The sequence below is a fragment of the Seriola dumerili genome, unplaced genomic scaffold (assembly GCF_002260705.1).
Source record: "Seriola dumerili isolate Sdu_G_001 unplaced genomic scaffold, Sdu_1.0 BDQW01000068.1, whole genome shotgun sequence".
NCBI lineage: Eukaryota > Metazoa > Chordata > Actinopteri > Carangiformes > Carangidae > Seriola > Seriola dumerili.
This window is the reverse complement of record NW_019174323.1, coordinates 7,846,885-7,864,777: the sequence shown is the minus strand read 5'-3', so window position 1 is coordinate 7,864,777 and position 17,893 is coordinate 7,846,885. Positions and strand designations below refer to the sequence as shown.

General features: G+C 40.2%; 1 protein-coding gene across 1 annotated transcript in view; it reads right to left on the bottom strand.

Annotated features, from left to right (window-relative positions):
• Positions 1 to 16,217, bottom strand: part of adamts14 (ADAM metallopeptidase with thrombospondin type 1 motif 14) — a 50,929-nt gene extending 34,712 nt beyond the window's left edge. The window contains exons 1-3 of the mRNA XM_022742540.1: positions 15,808 to 16,217; positions 14,947 to 15,374; positions 1,569 to 1,725 (exon numbers count right to left, since the gene is read on the bottom strand). Coding sequence (XP_022598261.1) covers positions 1,569 to 1,725; positions 14,947 to 15,374; positions 15,808 to 15,886 — 664 coding nt within the window. The 5' untranslated portion in view covers positions 15,887 to 16,217. The remainder of the gene's footprint in view (positions 1 to 1,568; positions 1,726 to 14,946; positions 15,375 to 15,807) is intronic.
• Positions 16,218 to 17,893: the final 1,676 nt, after the last annotated feature.

Below are 17,893 nucleotides of genomic sequence, written 5' to 3'. Positions count from 1 at the left end.
GTATCCTGGAAGCTTATGGATATGGACCAAAAGTAGCAGTACCACCAGAAACCGTGGGGGCGGTGTCGAGCAGTGTAGCCCACAGGTCAAGCCAGACCAGCAAAACACAGCGAAGAAGAAAACTTTGGAAAATGGCAGAACTTTTTGAGGAAAGATTGTGCGAGTTGGTGAGAAATTATAAACATATACAGTATATGATGATACCTCGCTGGGGCACAGGGATAGACAACTACTACAGAACAGCTGGACGGAGATTGGACGGGAACTGGATTTGAGCTGGCGCCCTCTAGTGGATGCATTGTTTAACCTCACCGTGTGGTCAGTGACGGTTATAACGTTTAAAGCGTACGCATCGATTTTTGTACGTAAAAGGAAGCATAAATGAGCCTTTAAAGAGACACACCAAACGCTGCAGGGTTAAGCGACTCTACTGGTGTGTCTTTAGGTTTCCATTCATTTCATTTCAGTGTGTAAATCAATGTCTATTTTATATTAGATCTTTGTTCTTTGTTGCCATTGCACAAAGTACATGTAAAACAAAAGTGCATTGTAACAATCAAACGTATAATTAAATGGCCGAGAAATATAAATAAATGATAATATCATGGGTTAGGATGAAACTGTGGAATAGAATGTATGTAGCAGGGTCATAAGTACAGATAAATAAGAAAATAAACATCATGATATAGTTAGGCTCATAGTCTGAGGTTGTAGTTCAGCAGGGGAACAGCTGCTGCTGTTCTTAAACCTGCTGCTGCGGTTGTGTTTTTTTTAATATATTTTGCAACCTGTGGGCAGCAAAATAAGCTGTGATTACAACTTTGACATACAGTTTTATCACCTTCTAAAGTTGAGAACGTGTTTACAAATAGTTTTCTATTTGGATGGCCAGCACACACAGAGCAACATCAGCATCCATCTGGAGTCATGTCTCTGGCCATCTGAAGAATTTAAGTCCAATATTTACTCTACCTTTAGCTCTGGTTTCTCTCTCCACCAACTCCTGAAAAAACATCTAAATGCTCCACTATTTTCATTTTTATTATTAATTATTATTATCATATTAAGTTAGAATCTATTTAAGTGTCAAAAAACAAACAAAAAACATGTTGTACCTCATTACTATAATGAAACCTAAATGAACAATTATTAGACAGTTCATATTCATTTTCATTTTTAGGAGAAATTCTTATATGCTAATATGCTTATATTTTCATATCATATAGAAATGATAGCAATTACATTTGAACTTCATTTTCTGCTGTGGTGTAAAGTATGAATTAAATAAATGGGCAAAAACATGCAAAACCACTGGTGCTTTAAATGCAGTGGTGCAATGTTCTATTTCTTTAATGCTGTTGTGCCTTTAATGTGTGATCTGAGGACAGATTTCCCTCCTAATTGACAGTGAAGCTGCACTCTATTATATCTATCCATCTATGAAATAATTCTTGCTACACACACACACACACACACACACACACACACACACACACACGCACACACACACACAAACCCACACAGTGCTTTCTGTTTCCACTGACGTCACACTCCCTCTCCTTGCCTACCTTCATTGTGGAGGTCCTGCCGCCGCTGGCCCGTCTCCCGCTTGATGGCCGACCTGCGGTAGACCACGTGGACACGCCCCTTCACTTCCACGTCCTGCTGGCCCTTCTCAAGGGGCTCGATGAAAAACTCCCCATTATCAGTCCGGATCAGACCTGCCTGGAAAAAGAGGGCTTCAAATTAGTGCACCCCTCCTCCTTCAAAGGACAGTAATTCCACTGGAGCCAGTAATTATAGTGTGCCTGATCAATTGGAGGATTTAGAGAAGGGCTGGCTATGGGGAATGACGCAGGTAGACACAATTTGGGGCCCTTCAAGACCTTCACCAAGATTTATTGAGTGTCACCGTGATTTCACCCTGAACGAGATGATGAGTAGCAATGTCTCAATTCAACCGTACGTTTCCATCTGCTTTATGTTTTTTTTTTTTTGATGAATTCAGACTTAACCCTTCGATTGGATACTCTCACAAGCTCTGATATCAATCTGCCATGTTCAAAGCCTATATTGAAGTTTTAAATTTTACTTTCTAACGTACTCACTTTCTCTCAAACTTCCTGGCATGGTCCCCTTCAATTAGCGATCTCTGACACTTCTCAGAATCCCCTAATTCAAAAACTCAACATTTCTTTTAGTCACACTGAATAAGGGTGAGGAAAAACTGTCATGTCTGCTCCCTCTAAGGTGGATTCCTCACTGAATGGTTGTTGAATGCCAGTGGCAGCTATGTAATGAGGGCCTTGTACTCTTTCATATAGTGATGCAGTGACCATATGCCGACATTTACTGCTGATTTTCATAACTACAACAATTCAGCTGTGACTTCACTGGAAATATCACAGAAAAAAACACTATAATTCACTAAAATGTCACATGAAATGCAAGAAACACTGCAGTTAAATAGTTTTTTTCTTTGACATAATGGCATGTGGTTTGACACTTAATAATATATGTTACTGTGGCAGAGGATGCGGCTGATATTTACACACATTGATTTCCAAATAGTCAACATCCTCTTTTTCAGGCTTGTCTCTTGTATACTTAATGTGAAACATCATGATATAAGCATCTATGAACAGTACGGTTTAAGGTATTTCAGATATTAAACCAATCTGCATTGATTCAGCACAAGCATAACGTTATATTTTGAAAATGTAAAAACATATTGTGCAAAGCTGACATACTGTTAGTAGTCCTTTCTTTTTTGGTGACTCTTGCAGCCCCATTGATGAGCCTCATTATTACAGTGTAATCAAGCAATTAAGTTAAGTTGAATTTCTCCCGACACATATTTTTGGCATTTTTCTACTTCTGTTTTTTTCTGCCTTCTGCAAACATGTTTGGCAATGACCAAACGTCTGTGATTTGTGTGATTTTGTGTCACATGTATTTGATTTACATCAACACAACAGTAGTAGTTTAGCAGATAATCCTACTGGGTAATGTTGTGAGCAATATTAGGTCTATGGTCAGTGTTCACCGTCATCTACTAGAAAAAAGTTAAAGCGACTCAAATTGATAATTTTATAATAACAACGAATCAATTGACAATGTGAAAAAACAATGTGGCAAAGTGAAAGAGGAGCTTCATAGCGAGTTTCAGCTCATTGTTTATCTGTCCCGCCCACAACTTTTCTCTTCTGGTTCACTCTGGTTCACACTCTCCAACCATCATATTCAACCACAGCAGCTGCAGCAAAAAAGCTCTGAAAAACCCACTGTACATCGCCTTCTCAGCACCAAACAACAGACAGACACAGTTAGCAACCAGCTGGTGCACACAGCGGAGCTTTTAGCAGCTAAAGAGCCAAACAGGAGTTGGTAGAGACCAAAAACAGAGCTAAAAGACAGCAAATATTCCACTCACTTTCACAGGGTGGACACAAACACAACTTCAAATGAATGATAATGTCGCTCAATAACTGCTGGATGTTGTAAACACAAAAACGTTTGCTAACTTTAAAGGTGATAATATGTCAGTGTTGTGTTCCAAACTTTTTCCTGCTGCCCCCAAGTGGCCACATACTTCTTTAAGTATACATTCTTGCACATAAAACTTTTCCCTCCAAGTTGTATAATTGCTTATGTAAGTGAGAGTGCTGGAAGATGATGTCCAACACAGTCTATGGCCGACTGGACATGACATACTGTATCTCTCTGCTTTGTACGCCGGGTTAATGGAAAATCACACATGCCACCTCTGCTCCCTGTTATAGCCTGTGTGTGTATGCTATATTAGCCTTTGTAGAAAGTTTCTACCACCATCCATTAGTGTGTGCGCCTTCTGCCTTTTCATTTGTTCGGTCACGGGAGGGCAGAGATGATCACAGCTCCCACACTGGGGGAGCGACAGGGCGCGCTTCAAACAGATCACCAGTCTATTACACGGGTGACACATGGACAGACATTTTACATCCACACCACTTAACCGAACCTACATGTCTCCAGTGGGAGGAAAGTCACAAGACATGCAAAGAGGAAACCCACGGAGACACAAAGAAAGGCCACATGTTTGTAACACATTTTCCTTCTTTGGGTACTTTCGTGAAAATGTAGTTATGGAGCGTCTTGGTGGAGAAATGGTGCGATGGTGCTCAAATGCATCCAGGGAACATTGTGCAATCATGTTTCCTGTCACAGTACCATGAACTGTGCCCAACTGAGACCAAGTGCACCAAAATATCCAGAGGTGCTAATTAATTAACATGTAAGTAATAACTTGTACTTGTTAATTAAGGAAGAACACATAACCCAATGTGACCAGTGTGGAGCAAAAGTAGTTGACACATTTCTTTTGTGTCACCATCTTGTTTCATTAAGGTTAATGAGCACAAAATGTGCTGTCTGAACACACAGCACGCTGCAAATGACATTTCTCATATTCCTGCTCCTCACTGAGAAAAAAAAAAAAAAATCCATCCAGCCTATCATTATACTCATGAAGAAGGCACACCAACAAGATTTTGGCAAGAATGTGTGTATTTACAGCTGCAAAAAGAAATCTAAATACAGTGCAGCAAAGAGAACATTGTGCCTGGGAAGAAAGAAAGAAAATCCTCAGCAAGCCGTTGCTCTGGACTGACAACACAAGAGCCATGAACTTAAGGGTAGACATATGACAGTGAGGGCAAAGAGGAGTGAAAGAATCTGTCCAGCCCCTGACCAGGAAATGCCAAGTAAGACATGCTAGAATACTTCCTCTGTGGTCTCTTATTTCAGCAGTGGGTGGAAAGTGAAGCCGGGTCTGTCTGTGAGGGGAGAGAGAGCAGCCGCATCTGGAAGGGCCTACAGAGGAACCAAATGTAAACATATGTACGCGGCATGGTAAAGTCTGGGCTAGGCAAGGACGTAGGTTTGCTGTCAGATGTGGGGGAGGAGGCACAAAGTTATTAGATTGAAGGTTCATTTCTGTCTTATTAACGGCTTCATCCGTAAGTAATAAGTAATAAAGACCTGAAAATGATTATGTATTTGCATCTATGACCTAAAATCAATAACTACGTCAAGAGCTCCGCCCTAGCACTGATTTAGAACTGAAACAAGGTTAATCGATTAACAGAAAATGAATCATGAAATGTAATTTATCAAGAAAAATGTCATGACATTTGCGCATTCCAACCCCTCAAATTTGAGGATTTGCTTCTTCTCTCTGTATCATATCACTATAAATTGAATATCTTTGGGTTGTGAACTGATGGTCTGACAAAATAAGCATTTTTGACAACATCAGCTTGGGCCCCAGGAACTTCAATGGACCGTTTCATTGATTTAAAATCACATCTTTTAGGTAAACATTATAGATACATTGTCACCTGTAAATCAAAACATACATTTTTCAGCCCCAAGTAATGTCTGCAGACTGCATTAATCAAACAGTTGGGAAAGCTTTGTTTGTAGCCTGAGAGGCAAAACCCAGGGCGGCAAAAAGTACCCACGCTTTTGAAGGTGACACACATGAACATAGTATCTGTATTTTTAGCCGTGTTAGTGGCGTGACTTCAGGGATGGTAATGTCGGGCGATCAGCTGATCCACCACTTCGGTCCAGACTGAAATATCTCAACAACTATCAGGCGGATTATCATGAGATTTGGTACATACATTTATAGTCGACTCCGGATGAATTGCAATAACACTGGTGATCCCTTAATCCCAACCGGTCAACAGACATTTACTTATACCAAAATACCAGCAAAACTAATGACAAACAGATGCCTCAGCTGAACTCTGTGTTTAGGGCTAATTAGCAAATGTTACTATGCTAAAGTAAGATGGTGAACATGGTAAACATTATACGTGCTAAACATTAACATCGTCATTGTTGCCACTCTCACATTAGCATTTAGCTCAAAGCACCTCACAGAGCCATCAGCATGGCTGTAGACTCTTGTTATTAACTCAAGCGCTTTTCTCATTTGGATCATGACAGCTGGTGATGTGATGTGAGCGTGCATGCAACTGGGATCATTATAAAAATCGCTGCAGCGCTTAGTGGCGGATAAAATGTACATCAGCGTGAGGTTACAGCCAGCTCCTCCTGCCTCTGCATTGAAAAACGCTCTGAAGTCAAGGCAGTGAGGCATCCAGCAGCATCAATGACACCGTACAAAAAAAAAAAAAAAAAAAAGGGGCAAATATAGCTAACCCTTAAGCTCACCAGTGCACTAAATTCCACACATTGGTAAGAGCAACTTTGAAGGTGGATATTTACTGTATGTAATTTCAGGGAGACTTCTTTCTGCTCTGCAAACTAGCAGCTGGAGACTGTCACCTGCTCAGTGCAGCATAAACATTGAGACAAAGAACAAATGAGGTGGGAGCAGGGGAGAAATCACTTCACTGCAGGAAGTTTTCAAATTAAAGAAATATGTTATGCATGAATACGCTCACAGATAAAGGGTGTAGCTTTGGTTTCAGAAATTGGGGGGTGTTCAATGAAGTAAACAAAAAAGAAATACTAAATCACTAAAAACCATTTAAGTTAATTAAGCCCAGACACCCACATATACTGAGGGCAAATATGAGTTCACTGCATGTGTGTTTTAATTAAGTGACTAAATAAGAAATTACACGATTATTGGTTATTCTAATTTCCATAATATTGGAAGTGTAACAAACACTAGAAATGCTATATTCTCACCTTTTCATCATAACCCTACTTAAAATCATTTTTTGTTATCTGATACTTGCTGATTTTTACTACTATGAGCATAATGCTTTTCAATCTTATTCTTTACTGATGTTCAGTTTAAGTATCTTTTTTTTAACAATGGCAACTTTAAATTCAAATATAGATTAAGTGATGTTTTTAACCTTAAAAAAAAAACAGACACTTTTTCAGCCCTGACTGGTGTCTTTAGGTCATTTCAGGATGCATACTACCCCGACAACCTCCAGCAATAAGATAGGACAGCCAGTATGCAGCCTGAAAGGCAAGACCCCAGGGCAAAAAAGGACATGAGAGCACTGGCCTGAACCACTTGCTGCTGCTCCTCAAGCTATGAGTGCATGGTAATAAATGAAGGTGTCTCAGATGAGTGTGTCAACATGCTATCAACTCAAATGTTCTTTCATCTGGACTGTTGCAGTAAAGAACAAGGTTCAGAGCGATTTGAATGGGGAAATATAAAAGTGAGTAGAACAAAAACAGCCAAGAAGAAGTACTTTTTCTTCACAACACTCAGCACATGAATAAATGTATGTAAGTGGCAAACAAAAACAATGTCACAGCATACCACTGGCATTAAGTTGCGGGGATACACATCAAACATGGTGGTCTATTTACATCATCTCCTGAGGTAATCTGATGGAGGTACATGATGGACAAACACAATCTAAAAATAGGAACAAGTGCCACAGGCCACGGATGGTTGAGCTGCAACGTGCAAGGAAATCAAAGTCCAGCCATCATTCCAGGAGCTTAACCTGTAATTTGTGGCGGATTGTTTAGAAACATGTCATTTGGGTCCCAGGCACGCTCTTTGTTGATCCGTAAACGAGGGACAGAGGAGGGAGAGAGTAAAAAAGGTAATCCACTGTCAGCCACTGAGCTCAAGGTATGCACTCTAATTTTTGCGAGGTCACACGGTTTACTATTATGAACTTTAGGCACAAGATTTCTCAGAGTGGAAGAAAATGAGACTTCTGATATAATATCCATGTACGAGACACAAGACATGCAGATGCTTCTTATTGCTGATGTTAGATAAAAGCATGTGTGGTACAAGCAGGAAGATCAATAAGCCAGGGGAGTAAATCATGGCTCAGCAGAGTCGTGGGTTTGAAATAATCGTATGAGACAGGTTGTGGGAGCAGGGGATTACTACTTGATTCCTTATTATCAGCTTTCACATCTCACTGTGCTGGGCCACAAAGGGCATGCATAGCTGGAGATCAAAATGAGGATTATGAAGAGAAAATTGGGCTTCTAATCACTGCCCCTCATCTGCATGGGACTGATACCAAAGAAGAAAAAAAAACAATAAATTAGCCATGAAGTAGAGCACTTTATTGAAGTAGTGGATTATCAGGCTACTATGAATGGGTAATTGCTTTTTATACAAAAACTATTCTGTTTAAAAGGATAGATGATGCTGATGATGATGATGATGATGATTATTGTTATTATTATTATCATCAGTAGTAGTAGCTGGGTTGTAGAAGAAGTGGTAGCAGAGGGGGAGATTGTAGCAGCAGTAGTAGTAGAAGAAGAGGAAGATTCCTAGTAGTAGTAGTATTCCTTATCTCTTCGTTATCACACATGTTGACCGAGGTGACTGGTTAGATTGAGGTGATTTAAGATGATAACTCATGGTGTAATTTGTTAATTTAGATGCTACTGCTACCTCGTAAACGCTTCAGGAGATAACACTGTTGAAATCGTTTTGTTTTTTTTTCTAACATACATTCCACATACATCTGTGCATGTGTGTAAGAGTGCGCCCAACATCACAACTGATGTCAGAACAGTGGAAGCTGAGTCGAGAGGCAGCTTGACAAGCACACCGTAGCTGTAGCTAGTCACCCGTCAAAGATCCGAGGATTTGCCACAGCGTACGTTTGCAAATGTGCAAAAAAAATGTTGCTCCACCCTTTCCTTGATTAGACCCAGATTTTGTCAACAGGACATGGCCCCGCCCATGAAAATGACAGAAACGATAGATGGTAGTCAACCTAGCTGTAGTGAGAAGAGGGCAGTAAATTACAAGATGACATGCAAACGCGCAAATGGGACACAACACTGTAAGGAGAGATATCGTTTCTACTTTGGTATCATTCTAATTGATGTATATTTCTATCTTTAGCTGGTCAACCGCTGCTTGCATGGCTTGCATGCCACTCCATGTATCACTAACAGTAGTGGCAGAAAAAGAAGTAATTGTAATATTAGCAGTGGTAATAGTGGAAATAGCAGAAGCTGTTGAAGTAACAGTACAGCAGTAGCAAAAGAAGAAAAAGTAGTTCTTGCTCTGTAATGCTGTAGAAGAAAGATGCACTACTAGAAGTAGTGGTAGTAGTAGAGGTAGTTACTAGGTAAGTCCTAGAGGAAAAAGTTGTTGTAATGTTGTCGTAGTAGTAGTGGTCGTTGTAGAAGTTGCAGCAGTTGTTGTACTAGTCGTGACTAGTGATTCTCAATATTGTGTATATTGTGTGTGCATGTCCTGTATCTCAGTGTTTGAATGAAACAGACGTACAGTACCTGTTGCAAATCAGTATTAGACTGAGAGGAAATAAATCACATTATTGGCTGAGATGTCGGGCTTCCGCTGATGGAGCGCTTAATTTAGTGACTTCACCTCTGTGCCAGCGGAGTACTGGAACACCAGAGGATACCGGAATACTGGAGTGGGACCAGCCCTGTACAGAATTCCTGCAAACATTCATGAATAGAACAATTTATGCAAGCATTTTCCATCTCCGATGGATGGAAAACTGCACCCCCCCATCCCCACCCCCCCAAAAAAAGTAAGCTGACTGACTGTTGACTGTTGCTAGGTGGCTCTCTCTCTATTTAACCGATGGACACAGAAATAGCGCTCTTCCGACTGCGGTTATCAGGCACTCGTGTTTCCATCACACATGTAATTCAATCAGCCCGTCATCTGCGCTAATTCCCAACACATGAGGAGCTCCGGTATAATCATAGCCATCACTCATCGCTCCGCAACAATAGTTCATGCCGGTCTGGGGCGCGCAGCTGTTGCCATCTAGCAGGAGCTACAGCCGGAGAGGAAAAAGATATTTCAAACGCTGACAAGTTGGTCAATTAAACATGAATTGTATCAAAAATGAAACTGAAAGTGTAAGTCAAGTCATTTTCTATCCACTTTCATTGCAACCTCAGCTGACAGCCTGGCAGTGCTGTGAGGCCCAATAAAGATATTAGATTCATTTGCAGCTTCACCATATGCATGTATTATCTGTCATGTGCTTGGAATGCCATAAATCCTGCACCTCCGGGCACATGGCAGAAAGTTAACATAATCTGTTACTGGTGATGTCATGCCTCAGTATTTGGGAATCATCTCTGTGGGAGCAGGGCCTCTGCGGAGGACACACAGATAGCAAAGCTTATCATGGAAATTCAGCTGTATCGAAGCACGGTTAAGAGCTGTGATGACTGCAGGAGTGTTCTTCAAGTCTGTATGTCGTTATGGGAATAATAAAAAATAAAAAAAAATTCTATGCAGCTGTGATATACAGTAAATCTGCTGAAATGCTCCATTACAATATGTTTCTGTTTTCTATAAGGGATCCCATCAAACATACTTTTGAAGATGTAGTGCGGGTGGTACGTAGGTATACAGTACAGTCCATCGCAGAGATTTGGCCCGCATGCGGAAACCTCAGCAAATGATTCACGTTCTTATTCCTTTCAAACTCCTTTCATCAGACATGATCTCCTCCGTGCGCCTCAACATCAAGCAGACACTTCAGACTAAATAATTTGCCTGCGAGCTGTCTGAGCACCTTCAAATGCTCCCAAAACACCCCTGCAGGCACAGACACGTCTATGTTTACGTTGGCTTTGATGCAAGGAAATGCATGGATGATATTTCTGTCTGTGTAGTTGCAGCTTAAAGGAAGAGTTAGCCCAAATCACAAGAAAACATCTTTCCACGCGTGCGTTGAGTGCGATCTAGGTATCTTTGCGGATAGTTGTGGTTTTGCTTGCCTAGTCTGAGACTTCTGCCACCAACGCAGTAAAATAGAGGTGAATGCAGTGTTGTTCCTGATGCTCGTAAAGCTTTGAAATCTGACATTTGCAAAAGGTCAACAGCAGCACGTCTTTCTGGACACAATGTCCCCGAAACACTACATAATGCTCACACCTCAATGACAGAAATGTAACCTGGAAACTGCCTTTTACTACGGGTAAAAATTGCTGAAAACTGACAACAAAATTTGATGATTTGTTTGAACAAACCTTTGAAGGAAATACATATCACACCATTCTGTCATACTTCAAGCATCTAACATAATTGAAACAACACAATGAGTGCCATATGGGGAAGCAAATCCCAAGAAATGTCAGATAACATGCTTCAGAGGACGAACGTAACCAAGCCTTACCTACACATGTATAGAGATGGATCTCAGACATCTGGTTCTAGACTTCCAATATGCCCAATTAACCTTTGGTTTATCTTTTGGCTTTTGCTGGGATTTAAATTGTAAAGAAGATTGCTGTGACACAATTAATTTGCTGCCTGATTTCGGATGGTGTGACTGGTCATTGATCCAGTGTCTCATTTCGTCAATATTGTCTTTGTTTCCATTGTTACACTACAAATTGGGGCACATGATCGGTTGCTTTCAGTATCTTGTTGTGCAGAGTGAAACATATACAGCCATATATTCATGGCTTTATTCAATAACATAGCAATGATGGATTCTCCTGAATAATTGAACAATACTACTGGCTTTTACCTTACACATATTTCAGCTTTGCTTTTGAGACTACTATGTGAGCTGGCTCCAAATACTAAAATAGGCTACCCATAAGAGCCTGAATAATGCTATTTTCATGTCAAGAGTTACCATAATTACCAGATTCCTATTTGTAAATAGCAATTATGTCAACATCCAATTCATAATTACAACTATGAACAGAGGATTTATCTGACAGCTCCAATACGTCCATCTTACCTACTACATGATACGGAAGTCCCTGAAAACTAAACAAACATCGATGCTTCACGTCATGCCAATCTCAATCGTTTATCGGGAATAAACCTACACTCAGTTGCCAGTTAATAAGGTACACTTAAGAATAAATAAGTATGATATGGCTATCTTTCAATTAATCCTCCTATCGTGAAGATTATACATTGACTGCATTAGTATGAGCTGGGTGTACATCGTCAGGACTGTTCATCTCGACTTCTCCAATGACATCAACATCAGTCAGGAGTCATAAACATGAGTGTCTTTCCCATCTCTACCCACGCATATGGCGTGAATGCGGCATTAAGACCCAAAGTTATCAGACAAAGTCATAATTCCTGAACCATTATAGCTTTTAGCGTTAGGCTTTGTTTAAAATTCAAGAACGCTGAGATGAAGACAGCCATCTTTTGTGCACTTAGGTTTGTAAGAAAGAATGCATTAAATCTCTCATATCATGTTTGTAGGTGAATACAGCTTTGTTCTGCAGTGCGTCACTTCTGGCCCTAAGTCACTGAAGGGCACACACAGTTGCCTTTCAGGAAATTACTTTGTAAGCAAGCACAGCATGGCTTTGTCCACACACAACTCCCTGTTATGACATTGAGAAGAATGAAATGACTAGTTTTCTCAGCTTCAGCCTGCTTTGTTGTGTTAATACAGAAAAATTATGACAGTATGTGTGTGTTCTGCTGATGAACATAAAAAGCTGTACTGATCAAACAAACACATCAAGCGGCATAGAAATAAAATTATGGGTTTGTTAAAAATGTTTTAATTGGTGATAAATACAGACTTCAATCAAAGACTTGAGCTTTCTTACTTGAAATGTCAGAGTGCGTGACAATTTGGAAAAGTGAAAGTGTGTGTTTCTGTCTCATTTGGAGCTGCCGGGTCAGAAGGTTATCTGCACTCTCATTCCACACGTTATTTCTGTCAGAACAGTTCAGAGAGCTGACTCCAATTCAAATGTCACATGTGCGTTTGAAAATTCACTCTAATTTGCTTGACTGCAAACATCCATTAGTGGCTCAGCTCACCTCCCATCGGTCTGCACAGTCACAGCGCAGCACGGTTTTAAAGCCAGAGGTGACACCAATGGACTGCATTAGGGCGGAATGATGAATACATGGTGGTAGAGGAGGAAGACGCGCATGCTCTGGATGGGTATGCTGGAACTGTGGTCATTGATTTTGAATTGATTTTACCCTGATAATTCATGAAATAAGCGCCGTTTAAAGTTTGCTTCTTCACTGAGGATGGAGCCAAACATCAACTTGGGTTTAAGTTGGTTTCATTGAATGAGACCTTTACTCCAATATATAGAGTGAAAATGTTTATACAACCTTTTCAAACCAGTCCTCTAATATCGTCTAAGTATCCACTGTCCATTCATATGCTCATATGTTCCAAACACTCATATTTTAGTTAATTCTGCATCCTAGGGTTGGGTTTTGATAGCAGAGTCAATGTCTGAGTAGATTCAAGGTTGGCAAAACACTAGAATTTCACTAAGCGCAGATGAAAACCAAGTCTCATAAAGAATCTTTTACCTCTGGAAGAGCAATTTACAAAACATTCATATAGCAAGTTCCTGATTTTCAGCCATGGCTGACTGTCGCTTTCACCAACTGAAATGACAACGTCACTGACGGAAGTTACCATACATCAGTTGTAGATAATAAATATTAGTTCTTTAAAGCTGCTTTAACCAATATTTCAATATTGACAACTGATGAAATTACTAATTATAACTCATGTAGCTGAATGCACAGAGAATTATTACCCATGTCTGACGCTCTACAGAGCATTTTAGCATCTTTCAGCTCAGCTTTGGTTTTACAGCACACAACACGATTTTAGCTCTCTCTCACTGCCCTCAACAGTGTCTGAGAACATCCGTCCTCAGCTGTTTTCACTAGCTTGTTTCACTAGCTAGTGAAAACAACTAGCAAAAATAGGTAGTGAAAAGCTAAAACTAGGTAGTGAAAACAACTGGCGAAAATAGGTAGTGAAAAGCTAAAAGTAGCTAGTGAAAACAACTGGCAAAAATAGGTAGTGAAAAGCTAAAACTAGCTAGTGAAAACAGCAGTTAGCAGCTAAATGTACAGATATTTTTCTCAGGGGTAAATGGAGACAAAAGAACAGCAAAAGCTAAAAAGAAAGTGAACACAATTTTACATTTGCGGTGTGGGAGGAAACATGACTCCAAATGCATGCTAATCTTACTCTGCATGATGACCATATAAAGTGTATCAGTGTGGTGCTTGTTTAACTGCCCCCAAGAGGGCAAAAGCAATGAATGAGGGTTTAATCAACAAAATGAAACTTTGTTATTGTGTAGCTTTGTGCTATATACAAGTCAACAGCCATCCTCAGCCAAAGGGCGGTTGTTAGAGAAAGAAATATGGAAGGATTCAGATTTGCTTACCAGATTTAATTATGGATTCATCTTCAATTTCCCAACCCTACTTGTTCTTGTGTCACTTCTCATGCACAACCTCTCTCTCACAACCCGCTCTATTCTAGCCCAGTCATTAGATTCCTGACAAACTCTTGGCCAATAGAAGATCAGGATCCAGACACTCAAACTGCCACATGTGCCTGCTGGTGTACAGACCAATGTTTTTGTTTGTTGGCAAAAATATGAGTGTTTGGAGGACACTGAGCATACAGATGGACAGCATAGAAATTATGCTGCAAGAGTGGTTAGAAGTCTCTGTGGAGGCTTTGATACTTTTTTAAATACAGTAAAGACTGGTCACATTTAGAATCCATGGTTACTGATGTGACAGCAGCAAAGAGCTATCACTCTTGTGCTTGCTCATGGTAGAAATTGTTGGGTCTCTATGATTAATAAGTAAAGTTTAGACCTGCTTTATATGAAAAGTGCCCTGAGACAACTTCTTATGATTTGGCGCTACATAAATAAAGTTTGACTTGACTTGATTTGACACTCAAGCCTACACAGTGTTGATTGTTTGGTATTTACAAGGTGGATTTCAGATGGAGTATGTCTTACGTAAGGATGTTATACATGTTTTAGCTAAAGTCTGAAAATATAAATGTGAATAACTGCATGCAAATGTATATGAATAAATGCATGCCAACCCATAACACCCCATATTCTGTCTGACACAAAGAAAGAATCTTTCCTCCTGCTACATCTCTCTCTACTGGACTTCACATTTTCAAGTGTACATTGATGACTTACCAGTCCGTCACAATTGCTGATAGCCACCGACGCCTCCGGCATGTCACTCACATCCCCAGTGAAAACACAGTACCCCTGGATACGTTCCTTGGCCTTTTCCTCAAAGTCCTCCTGCCATTCCACAAAAGCCCCTGGGGCCACCAGCCTCCTGTTGGCCCTCAGGCGGAGGTGCAGTTCTTTCCCAAACACAGTGACATTGAAAAACAAGTGCTGAGTCGAGGAGGAGGTGACCGAGGGCATCTCGGGGGCACCGCGGGCCACCCTTCTTTTACTGCCAAAGTCTGAGGGGGCATCAGCAGCAGCAGCAGCACCATCACCACCTTTACTTCCACTTCCAGCAGAGACCACGTGAGAAATGTACCGGCCATGGGAGTCTGTGCTGAATGGCACGATAAGACCATATTCACTTAACTTTCCAGAGAGTTTTTCTGATGAGACAGATAGTGTCAAGTGAGAATCACATTCACAGACCTATGGCAGGCATGTTCCGATGGAAAAATACTATAAAGCAAAGTAAGCTGAATGATTAAAAAGACATGCACAATATAGAAAGGATTTTAAACATATATGATTATGTTAAACATATAAAAGTAGCTCTCTTTATGAAACAGAGGCATTATAAGGAATAAATACTGTGGACATCCCAGGACATCCAGTAGTTCAATACAATTTATTGATTTTGTTCATCCAGAACAGTAAAGCTGTCAGACCGTTGTATGTTGACCTATCAATAAAAAAAATAGACCATAATTTATTTATTTATTTATTAATCATTATTCAAACACATTTAGACTTTGGAGTGTATTTCTACACACACAGGACAAAAGCACAGCATAAAAAGAAAATAAATGGATAACTCACCATGTGTTTCTGCAGCGAAAATATGCTCCAAAAATACGTGACTGAGTGAAAAGCACATCAATAAATACATACAATCCATAGCGAGGGCTACAGTGTGAGAGCTGCCACTTCAGCGCTGAGTTTTCCTGTCTGTTGTAAACTTTGAGCAGAGTCCTTCCTCCTGAAAAAAAAAGAGCACAAATGCAGGAGAAATGTCCTCAGAGTTGAGCTCCAGCAAAGCAACCGGGCATTTCTGAGCGTTTCCCTCTAGACGCCAAACTGACGGATATTCACAAGTTGTTTCCAATCTTTTGGCCTGTGCTGAACTACATAGACCAAGACTGCCCCATCCATTTAGGGAGCTAAGGGGGGGATATCTAGGGTGCTGATGACGACAACTCCCCCGGTAAAAACCGGGACGGTTTGAAGAGGTAGCCCAATTCTTTTCTTCTTCTCCTTCTTCTTCTTCTTCTTCTTCTTCTTCTCTTTCCTTCCTCAGATAACTTTTTTTTCTTTCTTTTTTTTTTTTTTTTTAAAAAAAGGCAGGAGAGCAAGTTAACGCACGCCTACGCTGAGGAAAAAAAAAGTCGGAAGGGTTCAGATAAAGTGTGCAGAGACAGAGTGTCCCGGTGGTGAAACATCTGCCGTCCAGTCGTGCACCATTACGCACCAATGGTTCGGCTGCGGGACTCACAACTGCTCAACTTGACGCCACTACCAGCCAACAGTGGGAGCGCCTTCTCTCCACTAGACAACCACATATTTAGCCAAGCGATTTTTTTTTTTTTCAACTCAAAAAAAGAAACTGGAGTCGTTATATCATCATATCCTGCAAAAACAGTCCACCTCCACAGCTAATACTCTCTTGAAGTGAGTGAAAACTCTGCCAGAGTAGTCGGCAGTAACTTATAGATGTTTACATTAGTCCACAAACGCACATGAGGCAGTGATAACATGGCAATAAAACAATGGAGGCAGAAGTGAAAGGTCTTCAATGTAGAAGCTTAAAGAAAAGTGGGAGTTGTTTGGAAAGAAATCAACTTTAACTTCATTATTATCCCAAATTTTGAATTTTGGTTTGCAGCCAGGTATTAGACACATTCTGTAGATCACAGAAATGCACTCATGGCAACAGACAACAACAATACACAGCCAAGAAAGAGACTGAATACAAAATATGCAAAAATACAAATATTAAGAACATAATACATGTATAGATTTTTAAAGGATTTTGAAATAATGTTTAAAATATAGGTTATATATGGACAAAAAGAAACACAATGCATGGCAGAGATACGTCTACCATCATAAAATAATGCTCACATGCCCAATGAAACAGTTTTTGTTTGCTGTAAATATTTCTTATGTTCATTTCATTGAGAGTTTTATGACTCAAGTGGACATCTTCCAGAGTTGCAGTGTTTTAAGTACAAATTTCTATCTTTGTCTCACTTACTTTTCCATGTACTGTGCAAGGAAACTGTCATGGAAACACAAAGAAGGAATTTCACACTAAAAAAGAAACTTTGGAAGATACTACACTGATTTGACTATCTCTTACACTGAAATTGTGGTCCAATGTGGACAGGAGCAACACTTACAGTGTCCAAAAACTGTTTCAGTGTACATGTCAGTATTTTCCTACGACAGACTTGAAGAAATGAGAGTCAAATGAAGTCAATTTCAAGCTAAGGTAAAGTGCAAGTGTGCCTTTAGAAAAATTAAGCCTATAAATGGCTGCAGGGATAAAATCAGATTCAGTGTAACTACATATTTTCCATGTCTCTTAAATGCAATCCTAGAATCAACAAAGCATACATTGCATTATCCAATTTAATGACCTCATGCAGTTTGTATCTCTAATTTTCATAATCTGGCCTAATCCTGCAGATGTCACTGTGAGCATATGTTCCATTTGCAGAAAGGGCACAAATCCAACACCGTCATTAAAGACTTAGAAGGTGTGAAAATCGTACAGTGGATTTCATCAGTGGAATGACAGCCTGTTAAAACTTTGGATGACTGCTCAAGCAACTGGGATTTTTTTGGCCCCGGCTCACCCTGCTGGAGTCCAGACTTAGTCAGACATGACCATGCAGAGACTGAA